Source organism: Lissotriton helveticus, chromosome 2_1 (genome assembly GCF_964261635.1).
Source record: "Lissotriton helveticus chromosome 2_1, aLisHel1.1, whole genome shotgun sequence".
Taxonomy (NCBI): Eukaryota; Metazoa; Chordata; class Amphibia; order Caudata; family Salamandridae; genus Lissotriton; species Lissotriton helveticus.
The window spans coordinates 893,930,903-893,945,117 of NC_136059.1; the positions used below are offsets into that span (position 1 = coordinate 893,930,903).

The 14,215-nt window shown below is 42.7% G+C and overlaps 1 protein-coding gene across 1 annotated transcript in view; it reads left to right on the top strand.

The window, feature by feature from the left end:
• The window catches only part of SPTLC1 (serine palmitoyltransferase long chain base subunit 1), a 302,110-nt gene extending 289,863 nt beyond the window's left edge, over positions 1–12,247 (top strand). The window contains exon 15 of the mRNA XM_078675619.1: positions 10,077–12,247. Within this exon, the coding sequence (XP_078531745.1) occupies positions 10,077–10,170 (94 nt within the window). The 3' untranslated portion in view covers positions 10,171–12,247. The remainder of the gene's footprint in view (positions 1–10,076) is intronic.
• Positions 12,248–14,215: the final 1,968 nt, after the last annotated feature.

Sequence of the window (14,215 nt, forward strand, 5' to 3'; positions counted from 1 at the left end):
TTTGATTGCTTCAGGCATCTCTATTTTAGAGGCAGTATCATGTTCTACAGCGTCTGGTGAGAGATGCACCTAAATTATCCCTCCTAAAGCCACCACTGTCTACCATGACCTCAGTGATTTTTGAAACTTATCACCAGAAATATACTTCTACGCCATGGTTATGTTCGTTCTACATCTGTTCTCGGTTGAATGTTTTCTTACATCTGCTGCATCTAAAGCAGCTTTTAGTGTGCAGAAAAATGTAGGCCTTCGAATATAAATATACTCTACAACAGTTTGTGGAAGATTATCTTGGGGATAAATGACCTGATTTTCATGAGTTAATCATTAATGAGATGACTCATACAAAGTTATCAGTGTGGTGGTAGCACTAGTGTTCTTGCTGCTCATGGATATTTTGAGGGGTAAAAAGGGTCTTTTATGAGTCCTGAAACACAACAGTGTTTGCCCAAGCTACCATTCCCTGTAAACATTTTGTTGAACAACTACACTGACTAGGAGCTCAGACGTTGTCATCCTAGAGCAGTTGGACTTGAGAAAAAGAAAGAATACCGGAAGTATCTGTTATGTCCCCAGTATAGTTGGTACTGGTAGCAGAGGGTTGAAACTCCTCAACAGACCAGCAGCAGTACTAATACATGGCAGTCATAATATCAGAGAGGGTACTCCAAAGGTAGAAGATAAACCAAGGCTTCTACTGCGGAACACCAGCACTACACTGGAGGTAAATCGTGATTTCTCGTCACCCTCTTTGGTCATGTTTTCCAGTGGGGGGAAGCATGTTGAACCATCTTCAAGAGTGGCAATAAATCACAAAAAAAAATGGGCACTGAATATTGTGCAATATTACATATTTGTTCAAGTCTTTTCCTCCTGCAGTAACATCCAATGATGCTGTTTTAGAGCCAACAGGAGTGGTTACATCAGGATAGCCATTATTTTCGGGAAACAGGCTTTGGAGAGTGTTGCCATCTCAAGTAAGTAAAGATAATGTATTCCTGCTAGTTACTGGCTTTAAAAAGACTGAAGAAGAACTCAGTCTCTTTCTGGATTTAAAAAAACAAACAAGTGGATAACAAATTTAAAAAATCTGGGTATTAACCCTTTATCTAGCCTGTCTCCAGCTACATTAAGGTGATTTGAAGTATCCATCGAAATAAAACATCTTATAAACCTATGGCTCATTTCAAATCGCAGATTCCCCACCTTAAAATGTCCCCAGGTATTAGACTGTATACAAATCTGTTTATAGAAGTGCTTCCGCATACTACTAGGTACAATTATGCAGCTCCATGCTGACTCCATACAGACCCGGAAGTTCTGGAACGGAGCTACATGTAAGCACTGCCCCTGCTCACTGACATTAATTTCTTGTCTCTTCCTTTTCCACACTCTCTGATGTGTAGCATGAACAATTGTTGGTAACAGTGCAATGAATACAAACTTGGCCTGTTTTCATATGTTAAAAATAAGCCACTCCACAGAATTCGCAGGTGGGAGGCATTGAAGAATCAGGTTAAGTTATTCACCACAAAGAGTGTTACCGAAGTTAAGTAACTCACTCTTCTGATGAATACTTTACCCTCTGATTCTTTACCTTGCAAAAGACATGCAATAGATAGCAGCAGATACATTGGACATTTCATTGTCCCCCTCCCTCACATACACACACACCAATGCCGTGGTAGTAGCCTATGCTGTGGTGGAATGAGCCTTCAGACCTTCGAGGGCCGCTTCTTGACCAGTGCATAGCAGATCTTAATGTAGAGGACTATCCACCTCAACAAGGTCCTCTTTTGCACACCTTCCCTTTCTTTGCTCCAGAGAATCGCACCAATAGTTGATTGTTCACAAGATGGTCCTTGGTACAATCTATGTAGAAGCTTAAAGCTCTTTTGGGTTTCAACTAATATAGCCTCTAGTTCCCTTTTCAGGGGTGAAAGGTAGCAAGCACATCCAGAGAACAGGAGTTATCCATCTAATAGTCTTCTAGCCCAGCTTTCTTACTTTTGAATTTTCCAGACATCAGACTGGATCCGGAAACGTTTGCGTGAGCATTACCCCTGTGTGCCATCGGCTGTCTCCATTTGGTTCTGCATGGCGTCGCAGGGACCGGATATGACTGCGCAGTCACCTCTATAGGCATCCCATGCTTGCGGACGTCCATTCTTTTCTTTCCACTCCAGTTAGCGATGATCTAGAGAAGAACTAACTCTTTGTCTCTTTTTGGCCAACTTTTTAAAAAGTTTTGGCGAAGATTTTTTCATTGTGTGTCGAGGGATGACCTCCAGAAAGGTAGGGTTGAAGCCATGTGGCGACTGTCACCGCGCCATGTCGGTTACTGACCTGCTCCTTGTGTGCTAACGGCATCTCGAGCTCGACCACGACTCAAAATGGCGCTTGGACTGCCAGGCCATGGCGACAAAAGTTTTGAGGGAGCGTTCCCTAAAGATGCTTGCAGCCCTGCAGTCAGCACCATTGAGAGTGACTCCTCAGAGGTCCCGGTGCCGATTGCGGAAGAGAAGGTTGCAGGACCTCTCCAGGAGCCCTAAGTCTTCATTGCGCTTGAAGCCTAAACTAACTTCAACTTCACTGTGTCCATTGAGGATTGACAAGACGAGTGAGTAAGATTGGCGAACCAGACATTGTTCTGCGGACCTGGTGCTGTTTCCAGGAGCCACACGGCCCCCACTTAAACCAGAGTTTTACGAGGCCATGCGTCGGGTATTTGACCTTGTTGACCCCGCTGGTGTGCTTTTGGGTCCCATGGGGTGGGAAGAGGCCCCGTCAGGTTACACAGCAACCGCTCCGGCCTTGGCTTCAGTGGGGCTCTTGGTTCTGATCCCAGATCAGCGCCGGTTGTGCTAATGCGACCTTCCCTGGCGCTGTTCCCATAGTCTATGATTCCAGCGCCGCCAGCCCAATTCTGATTCCCAACAACTCAAGAGTCCGATCATCGTCGATCTAACCCAATTCTGGCACCGACAGAGCACAAGGGCTCTAGGTAATTGCCTGAACTTTTGGAGGAGGTTTCAGGCATAGGAAAAGAGTGGGAGGGGTGACAGGACCCTCTAGAACACCAGTTGGACACTCCCGGTGAGGAATTGGACTGATATGAGGAGCTTGCGGAGGCCAGTGGACTGGACACCTGCCTGGCTACTGGTATGCTCTCTACACCTACTGTGGCTGTGGAGGAGGGAGCTTCTTATGCTATGGAGGTCTCTATCAGATGAACAAGTTACTTACCTTGAGTAACTCTTTATCTGGTAGAGACAATAACTAGCTGCAGATTCCTTACAGACCCACCCATGCCTCCCCACTCTGCAGGCACATTTGTAGACCTACGGTTGATCCCCTTTTCAGAGCCCTAGTTTGGACACTCACTGGTCAGTCCAATTCATGGCTCTGCATCCTAGCATGGATAGTCGTGAAAGGAAACTGACCTCCGCTCACCTAGGTGGCCTATGTAAGGGACTGCAACGTCATAGTCTACGCCAATGATGCCACGTGGAGCTGAATGGAGCCAACTGATGGCGTGCAGGGATACTGCTCATACAAAAGTTTCCAAATCCCTTTTGACGCCTGGGAACTTCAAAGGTAAGGAATCTTCAACTAGATATTGTCTCCACCAAATAATGCATTATCGAAGATAAGTAGCTTGTTTTTGAGAGCCCGATCCACTTCAGTTACAGTCCATACACTGTCTAGGAGTGGTTTATACATTCAGAAGGCAAAAGCTTTCTTCTGGATGGAAACTACCTTCCGTCGTCTTTTATTGGGTCAGTGGAATAGTGTTTTCTTCTGGTGCAACATGCCTGCCTCCAAATAAGGCTTCTTCCCAAGTCTCTGGATAATCTACATACCCAAAATAGAGGCAATTGGGAAGACAGGCTAATTCTTTCTTATGCAGCTATCTAGTGTTTTGCCTCGTCGTCCTCCGAAAAACCTGATGCAAGGAATAACTTTTCATAGGGAGATCCTGACAGACAATGGTGACCAATGCTGCCATGTTGGGACACAATTGGGCCATTCTTCAGATCAAGGGAATTCCACTTACTATACAAATCTTCTAGAACTCCGAGCAGTCCGTCTTATCCTAAAGTCTTTTCTCCCAGTCTTTAAGTAAAAGCCACCGCTTGTGCAAGCACAGTACAATGTACTGCCTTAACAAGTAGACGTGAGTCTTTTTAGGGAAGCGCAAAGAATCTGTGAATACGTCTAAACCAAGGGTCTCCAACCATCAACCTGTGAGTTACTGTAGCTCCCCAGCTACCTAAGAGTTGCTCACCTCTTTGCAGCCCAGTTTATTTAATTAGAAAGATTTTGCTTGGTTGAATTAATATACATATAACAAAATTGAGATTATACAACACTAATAATATTAGTAGCTCTCGATGTGTTTCATTGAACATAAGTAGCACTCAGTTCAGATAAAGTTTGAGACCCCTGAATAAACAATGAACCTGCAAATCACCATCCCACAACTTCGAGGGAGTCCAAAATGAGAAGACCGATGCGGTCTACAGAAGCTTTCAGGAATGCCAAAAGTAGGTCTTAAAAGGAGCAGTGCTGTCTGATGTGACCATCCTCTCCCTCTTCTCTAAAATCGGGGTCCAATGATCTTGCAAAAAATTACCATCATGCATACATTATTGCAGCCATTCATAACTAATCCATCTGTAACTTGTAGCTTAATTTCCCAAAGCATTTTCCTTGTGGGACACTGGTACAGAAGTTCAACAAGCAGTGGTAAAGCCAATGGGTTGCGCCTTTATAATGTGAGTACTAAGCTCTTGACTTAGCAAATGTTTGTAAAGTATTTTTAAAAAAGTAAAAGAAAAAGTTATTTCGAAATAGTGGAGGAAAAGCAATCCTTTATCTATGGTGCCTCAAAACTGTTAATTGAATTCAGTGTTCAATTCCTTAATGTCATGCTTTTTTTTTAAATACTTATAATCAGGAACGTCTGAGTAAAATGTAAAACGAATAGGGAAGTTATCAGACCGTAAAGGGAAACGGTTGCCAAGGCCTAATTTATTATTTACAAGATGTGGTGATTTGATCTTCTGCAGTAGCCCAGGGAGCAGATTTATGGACCTCTGGGAGACATGTCATAAGTCCACCTTCTCCCTCAAATGCCAGCTGGGTTGGTGAGTCCAGCAGCCTACCCTTCCCCCAGCACTTTTAAAGTCTTTGTATGCCAGACCTTGTGCTTTCATGCTGTGTGAAATGGAGGCGATAAAACAAAAGCAGCCCTTAAAATCTTCTCTTCAGCCATATTGTAACAAAAATATCTCTTGCTGTACTTTTACAGTCAAACTGGGAAGGGTGTGGAGCAGCACTTGGGGTTAAGGGGCTATTTGGAGGGGAATGGGGTATGAAGCAGCACATGAGGGAGAGCTAGAAAACATATGTCCTCTCATTGGAGTGCTGAATGAAAAAGTACTTCCCTTAATGTGAGCAGTAGAAGGGAACTAGTCAGCCAATCAAAAGGATTGGAAGGAGGCGCTAGGGTAGGGTAAAAAAACAATAATAGAAAGGTAAGCCAACAAATAAGAACCAGCCTATCATTGACAAAGTGAACCAATGGTAAGCAATGGATGGGTTCACAGTGAGCCTTTCACAACCGGAGTGCTTTTATTACTTGGTAGGTAGAAGCAACCTAAAGAGGAGGTTAAGCATCAATGTTTAGCTTAGGAAAACTGTAGCCTGATAGCTACTTCTGATGTACATCCCAAAGCACCTAGAAACAGAGTCATGCTTACTCCTTTGTTGTGGGTCTTGTTAGCAGGGTAAAGCTTAGCCTGTATTTTCATGCGATTGTAGTGTTACTTCACATACTTCATATCTCTATAGGCCTACTTCCCAGAAAGCAGTACTGGGGACATATCTGATAATACTTTGTTGAAATAACTCCTAAACCACTCCTATCTCCTAACATACAAGGATGGAAGAAAAAGGACAAAAGAATAAAATTGCCAGGACCATCCACCTGTTCAACACCCTTGAACAGGTGGCATCAGCAATCATCCATATTACATTTGACGGGTCACATGAAGTGAGACCATAGGAATGGATTTTGGAGATTACCTTTGAAAGGCTTAAGTTGACATTAATTCTGTTATCTTTTATGACTGACATGGTGTAACCCAAAAATCACAAAAAGGGAATAAGAGGGCTTTGATTCTGTCAAATGTTCTCACTTAACATGACTGCTTTAAAGATGTGACATTCTGTGAGATTTCGGACTAACCTTCTGGAAAAAACAAAAAAAAGTATTTGCAACGATTTTTCTGTCGTACTTGTCCCTATGGGTATCCTTTATAGGATACACTGACCTTGACCCACCAGCGTGGCATGCTTCATCATTGGGTCATGCTGCACACTGGGTGCAACACCCCGCTTGCCCCTCAAAGAGGGTGGTCTTTTGAGGAGATCATTATTGCCGTTATCTGGATGCGATTGTGATGTCTTACCCCTGCTATAGTTTGTCAGGACCTCTGTAGGATGCAGGAACATGGCACCCTTTTAGTGCACTGGCCTGTCATAATCGAGGGAAAATGTTGGCCCATATTTACCTGGAAGATCTTAGGAATACCTACTAAGCTTTGTATGTGTGTCTGCAGTCTCATGTGCCATGTTCCCCCTCTCTCATATTATTTTGGATGTGCCAGGATAAGCGTTATTTAAGCTCCTGTTCTTGTAGTATAATCACGAGCAGGTTCCGAGGCCTAGTCTGCTTTGCAGATATAGGAATGCGTGTTTTTGGGCCACAGGGCTCCAAATACTGCAGAGTTTACAAGCTACTTTGGGTGCCATCTTTGTTTTGTGATAAAGGTGTTTTTATTGGTACTTTAATAAGGAGCATACTATCCAGAAGGAAACAAGGAGGGAAAGAAAAGGCTAAATAAAATGAGTAATTACATGGTGTACATCAATCTGTTGCTATTGACAGAATTCCTAGAATACAATTATCTGTAGTCCATACCCAGAGAGTTTGGCTTAAGGTTGGAGCGTTGATGTATAGGGGAGTGAGTCTTGAGGAATTTAAGCAGAAACATATTCCAACTGTACACATCCTACGAGTGTGTCTGTTACTATATCTAAGTGGGGGAAGTGGTCTCTGGTGAGGGAGAGAGAGGTGGAGTCATGTGATTCAGTATGAGAGGTGGCAAAAACCGAAGTAGAGCTGACGAGGATAGAACCTGTGGCCAGGGGGAGATTTGGAAGATTTCGCTTCAGGGGGCTGTGCTGTGAATAAAGCGATCAAGCGTATCCCAAATACGTTTGGATGTTACAGAGCAGCCTTTGTTACTAGATTGGGTTATGTGTGTGCTTCTTAGATAGGTAACCCAGGCCCACAAGGTATGGTAAGATACCTTGTTACCAGATTTCCAATCATTCATTATTACTTTGATCGCAATGGTGAGTTAAAGGTCAAGGAAGGAAAGATCTATGGCAAAGAGGTCCATTGGGGGTATCTGCCGGATAAGATCCTAGTAACATTATTGGAAGGGATAACGAAATAGTTTTTTTGTAGCTGTAGGGGGACATTGTGCCAGTAGGATTACAGGTGAGGGCAAGAGAATAACATATGTTCTTCATTGTCAAGGGATGAGTCGCATGCCCAGCATGTGTTGGCATCCTTCAGTTGTAATTGGAACAATTTTGCAGGGGTCCAGTACATTAAGTGAGCTGCAAAGTATTTGGTCTGGGTTAGGGAAAGAATCAGTTTGTGCTGAAGTAAGTGTGATCCCACTTTAGCCCAGGTGTTCTTGTCCGGAGGAGCATGTTTTTGGAAGAAAAGTAGGGAGTCCATATATGTGCCAAACGTGGGTGGCACTGGAATTTAGAGGTGGTATTTTATCAAAATTTGAAGCAGCATTACCACCTGTGGGTCCCATCGATGAATACTAAAGGTCCAAGTAATTTTTTCTCTCAGAAGGAATAGACCAAAGTATACACTTTTCTGAATTATTTTGTTGTGATGTTTTGTGGTCTGTCTAACCTCATTTCCTGCTTACTGTCATTATAAATGACATCTCGTGACGCTGTAGAGTGTCACTGCTGAATGGGGATGCCATTCTTCCTGCTATGCTACTTTAAGTGCCATCTGATAGAGGTCAATATCGGTTTGTTCATGGAGGTTGTGGGCCTCAATGTGGTGGTGTACATACATTCTTCCCAATCATCAAGTTTGTAAATGTATTTTATGGTTGTTACATGTCATGCAGATCTGAGAAACCCATAGTAGTGTGTGGATTTAAAATTCTGCAGTTATGGTTCATGGAATTGTCTTAATATTTTTGGCTAATGTAGTAGGAAAACTGCTCAGATTCAGAAATCAAAATTTTAATTGAAGTATGACAACAAAACCCACCAGAAACCTACGGAACGCATGGTTTGATAACCTCTGGGAAATTCCCCTCCTGTGGACAATTTCACCTACCCGATGATGAAGCATTCCACCAGAGTGGGTGAGGTTCAGTGAATTCTACAAAGGATACTGCTATCAACATATTTTTGACAGAACAATTGTTGGAATATTGTTCATTCGTTTTTTCCTCAATGTGGGACACACACTTCACGGAACTTCTCTTTTTTTGTGAGTTGGCATGGTGCAACTCCATTCTTTTTGCAGTTCTTTTACTATATTAGTGTTTTTATTTTCATTTCTTTCAAAATTGTGGAGATGTTGTATCTTTTCATCATTACCTACGCAGCCTTTGCCCGAATTTGCACAACAGCCATCTTTATCTGGAGATGGCTATTCTAATTGGAGACTTCACGTTTATTCCCCCTAAGGATCTTGGCATGGGTTGTTTGGCTAAGTTCTCAAAAACTATTCCTCTGTCACTTGTCTTCAGCTGGTATTAGGAGTTTTGGAGATCCCCTCCCCATGGGTGGACCCTTTAGCTAAATATACCGGCATTTGAGCCAACCTTCTTATTCAGTCCAGTACTTAAGAAAATGATTGAAAACGTCTGTAGTCCCAGCATCTAGACTGTTCCCTGCTGCATTAGAAATTATCTTCATGCTGCATCTGGTATAATTTTCATGGTCCCATTTGGAGGCAAAACACTGAGAGAAAGGGTTAATTGTATGACTCGAAATTTTATCTACCTTACTTTTGACTGTTAATTTGTGATTCTTCAGAAAATCGAGCTCCATTGCAGGGCTAAATGGTTTTTCTGCCGACAGTGTGTGGGGAAAACCGTTTTAAAATCCGTGCAATATTGCTATGAAAGAAATCTAACGCAATCCATTTTCAAATAATTAGCACAAAAATTAGGTCCCTTTTGAATGAGCTGGCATGTGCCTTCATCCATGCCCCACTTGAGAGGACATATTGGCGCATATTCTCATTCACTTGCCTATGAGATAGAGACAGTACTCGTCATAGCTCTGCAACGTAGAAAATCAACAGTGATATCCTTGTCTCAACATTCATAATGTGTGTATTCTGTGAATCATTTGTCCTGCAGTGGGAAGCGTATCGATAGCATTGCAGCCTACCCATCAGAAAGCAGTAATTCAGATTTACAAAGCATGAATTCATTTGGTGACATGGTCAGCCCAATAAGCTATTGGCACAATTCCATTCATCAATAAAAGTTCCACAAAGAATGCATTTTGTCACATGTAACTGGAGTTGCTTATTGTGTGCTGTGTTGTAAAGTAACAAGTCTTGCGTTAGCCTCAACACCGCCTGATTACTTATCCGGCACACTGTACCTGTTTGCTCTCCGGCGCACCCTTAACTAGGTGTCCCCCGCGTAACCTGGTGCAGTGTGGCAGATAACACAAAAGAAGCGCTATCTCTGACCGTTTGCCCTTCACAGAGGGGAGCGCTTTAGTAAGGCATGGTTGCTGCGAGTTCAAACCGTGGCGCCATCTTAAGTTTATTTTTTCGATAAAGTGCTTTATCAGTGCTTGAACAAAGCAGTCAAGAATATCAAGCAAACCCTGTGGAATAACCAATGAAGTGAAAATCCAGCGCCTTATATTTATAACTCTAGTGCACCACACTAAGACGCCCTAAATATTGACCTGTTTTGTTTCTCTCCTTTCCACAGCATTCGTGTTATTGTAACCGTAGAGCAGACTGATGATGAACTGGACAAAGCTGCATTAACGATCAAGCAAGCTGTGCAGTCGATACTAAATTGAATGTCGTTTCTACCCGGAAATAGCTTGTTTCCCCTGATGCAACCATGTTTTCCAGTGTCGAGTGCTTGGCCTTCCATTCGGAAGAGATTTAGACATGGATTATTGATTGCCATTTATGAAACAAAACGTTTTTCAGTGCTGAATCGTTTCTGATTCTCTCAAGTTGGACGGATAAACCAAGACCTGCTGTGCGGAACAACGACTCGAGCATGACAAAGCAATGGTGCACCTAACATGTTTTTAACACTTGAAATTGAGCCTTATTGATATACCATTATTTTAATAAGGATTACCTTCTCCATTATAAAACAAAGAATGTAAGCTATTCTTTTTTTTGCCAATTTCATGATTGAGTATGAGAGCATCTGTTTGCAGTCTGTTTTTATCCAGGCGTCCTTATGGATCGTATATTTTTATTGATCATTGAGAAGCACTTTGGCAGTATCAACATGTTAAATGTTAAAATATATTTACAGTCTTTATTTAAAATAAAACACGTTTTGTAGAATTGCTTTCAAGGTATTGGTCTGCCCTTCCAAAAAATAACGTGATATTAGCATTGTCTGTTTTAATAAAATTTACTCCTGTACGTTTTTCATTGTATAAATGGAGTATTTTTAACCACGTGTGTCCCATGTTAAGGAATAACAATGAGTTTTGCCTTGATTGTTCGCTTTTTTGTTTAACGATGTTTAACGCTTCACATCATTGACAATTATTTTATAAAGCAATGAAGTGAAGCCTATATTTAATCATTTCCATACCACCTAGAACGTTTAGGATTTTTTTTTTCGTGAGATCAAAATTGAATTTCCCACTGAATGATTGACGGAAAGCCAGCCCTGGAAATAAATAGGGGCTTTAAGGCTTCGTGACTGATTCTACAGCCATAGGAAACAGCTTCAGTCTCCCGCCGAGGCGCTGGAATACAAAACAAATCCTCCAAATGTCTGCATCATTTTAAATTAACATAAGGTGATGACCCTTCTCTACTTCAAAATACCGCGAAGATGTAGGCTTACACCCACGTGTTATGACTGCACAATATTTGAACGCGGATTAAACAATTACTAATACAATAGGAAACACGCAGATGTTCTACTTTGCTTAGTAGCAGGAACACCAAACTAAATCCTGCATAGGCAAACACCCAAGGTTTAGCATCTAACTTTGGTCTGGAGACTGCGGCTCACTGAAGAGGAGCTTGCTCAGATACCCTTTTGACCATGGAATAGGCAGCCATCTTCTATTTGTGCAACTAATTCGAGACAGATGAAACCTCTGATGGTGAAAGCAAGGCAACCGTTCAAAATCTGTTTTATGCACTGCAATGACCTCAGTTTTTATATTTGCAAGGCTTGAGAAAATATGTGACGACCTAAATAGTACATTTTGGGAGAACAGATCCCTGAAAATGGGTAATTGTACTTCGTTCTTGATGAGCTGTTATCATCTGTTTTTTGTTTATTTTTTTAGGTCCACATTCCAAGTTTGACAGTTCTGATTCAGAAGAAGTTAAATGCTGACATTTTTGCAAATGTATCCCTTGCTTGGACTTCAGTTTTCTTTTCATATCGGAGGTTTACCTGAAAGCAGAAATGTAACTTTATAATTCGAATAGGGTGCTCTTATTGTCGGATAGAGTTGATCCATATTGAGACTTTGTATCTTAATAGAAGACATTTTAATTATGCATTTTATGTGCAATACTATTAATGCCCTCACATGAACATGTTATTGAAACAGGCTGGCAATCATAGATCTTCTCAATTATGGTAAAATGTTAAATTGTTAATATCTGCTATTTGTGACATAAACATTTACAACATATGTTAAAGTACTATTAGTGCTGTAAATTGCATTTTATATTTTGTCTTTCTCTTGAGTTTTTCTTAAGTTTTTATATACCTTATGTGCCTTTTAATTGCAAATACGATGATGATTTTGCTACACCTGGGACAGAACTCTGTTGTAAATTAAAATAGTTTTCCTATAAACTGACTGTTTTATTTTACAAAAAACAATAAATAAATGGCTAAGTATGGTTGTACCAATACGCATATGCCAGAACTCACAACATTGTCTTTAGGTCATTGTTTTATTTTTCTGTACATTAAAAAAAAAAAAATTCTGTAACAATTAGATATTTTGATTTATGTATGCAAGGGCTCACATTTCTACTTATAATTTGCAGAACTAAGTGACGGAAAACTTTCCTGCTTATAATCATAGTTTTACATTGTTGAAACAGGCCATGCTCCTTTACGAAGCAAGCAGATAGCCTACTTGAATCCTTGATATACTATGACAACATTGAGTAGCTTAGAGAAGAGTATCTTGTGTTTTACTTCACTGAAGATACCTATGAGTAGTTGTAGGATCTGGAGTAAAGATCCTAAAGTATAAAATAGAAAATCTGATAGAGATTTCTAGCTGCAGATTTCTTACCTTTGAATTTCCCAGACGTTGGAGCCCTAAGTCCTCTTCCACCCATTCAAAGTAATCTGGACACTCTGGGAAGAGGCACAACAAGAAGTCCATGCGTACTTCGACTTAACCTCAACTGACGTCCATTGTCGAAAGAGGTAGGGAGCACCGACGCTCTTTGCACGGTTCTGCACAGCCAGATTCAACTTTTTGCCTCCCTCCATTTCCGGGAGCCAGAGCGACTCCAGCTCAAATGAAGGATTTTTACGAGGCCATCCGCCGCACATTTGAGTGGAATGACCCCGTTGGCGAGCCCTCTGGCCCATCGGGTTCGGCGCCAGTGGGGCCTCAGGGATCTGATCTCGGATCCGGTTCGATGCCGGTCATACCAATGGCCTTCCCGGTGTCAAACCTGACGTCTGTGCCAGCAGCGTCGCCGGTGGGTGTCGGCGCAACCCCATCCTCCTCTCCAATGACACAGAGCCGGAACGGCGTCGTACAACACAGATTCAGACGTCGACAGAACCCAGGGGTTCTATGTTGTCGGAGCACTTTGTGGAAGTACTAGGATCAGGAGAGGAATAGGAGGAGTCTGGAGACCCTCTAGAGAACCAGAATGTCTCTGAGGAGACAATGGACTGGTATGGGGAACTTGGGGAAGCCAGTGGTCTGGATACTTCCCCAGACTCTGGCATGCTCTCTCCACCTACAGTGGCTACGGAGGAAGGGGCGTCCTATGCTTTGGTGGTTAAGAGGGCAGCTGATGTCCTTGGACTGGAACTGCCCTCAGTGCAGGTCAGGATTAATCTGACCGAAGTGCTTAAATCTGGGTCTTCCACGTCTGAACCCCTTTTGCCCTTTAATGAGGCACTTACGGACGTCGTACTATTCACTTGGTCCAAACCTAGCACAGGGGCTCCTGTGAACAGGACAATTGCACGCCGCCATCGCCCAGCACCGGGCAACCCATAGTTCCTCAGCCAACACCCCACCATAGAAAGTTTGGTGGTGCAGGCCTCTACTTCCCAGGGCGCCTTCCCCTTTGCCCCTCCGGATAGGGAATCTAAGAGACTGGACTCATTTGGGGAAAAGATGTTTTCTTCCTCCAGTCTCGCATTGCGGTCAGTGGGAGAAACGGCCCAATAAGCATGCAGTATTCACTCTCTTTGGGAGATGGTTGCACAGGTGCTGCCACAAGTCCTGGAGGAGGCCCGGGCTGTGCTCTCCCAGGCTGTCAAGGACGGGAGAGATGCTGCAAAATTCACCATATGTTGTGGTTTGGATACGATCGATTCGGTGAACAGGTCTTTTTTTAACAACAGTGGCCTTGAGGCGCCACGCTTGGCTTTGCACAATTGGTTTCTTGTGGATGTCCAGGCCAATTTGATGGTCATGTCTTTTGATGGCAGACTCGGCCCTGGTCAGGTTCAAGGACTCTCGAGCTACGGCCAGATCCTTCGGCCTCTCCCCCACTCATTGTGGTCAGTCTTCCTTTCGTAGCAACCAAAGGGGTTTCCAGCCACGTCAACCCTATCCTAACCACCGTCCCGCATGGACTGCCCAAACCATGCATGGACGTGGACATGGTACATTCTATCAGCAGAATGGAGGCCAGAAG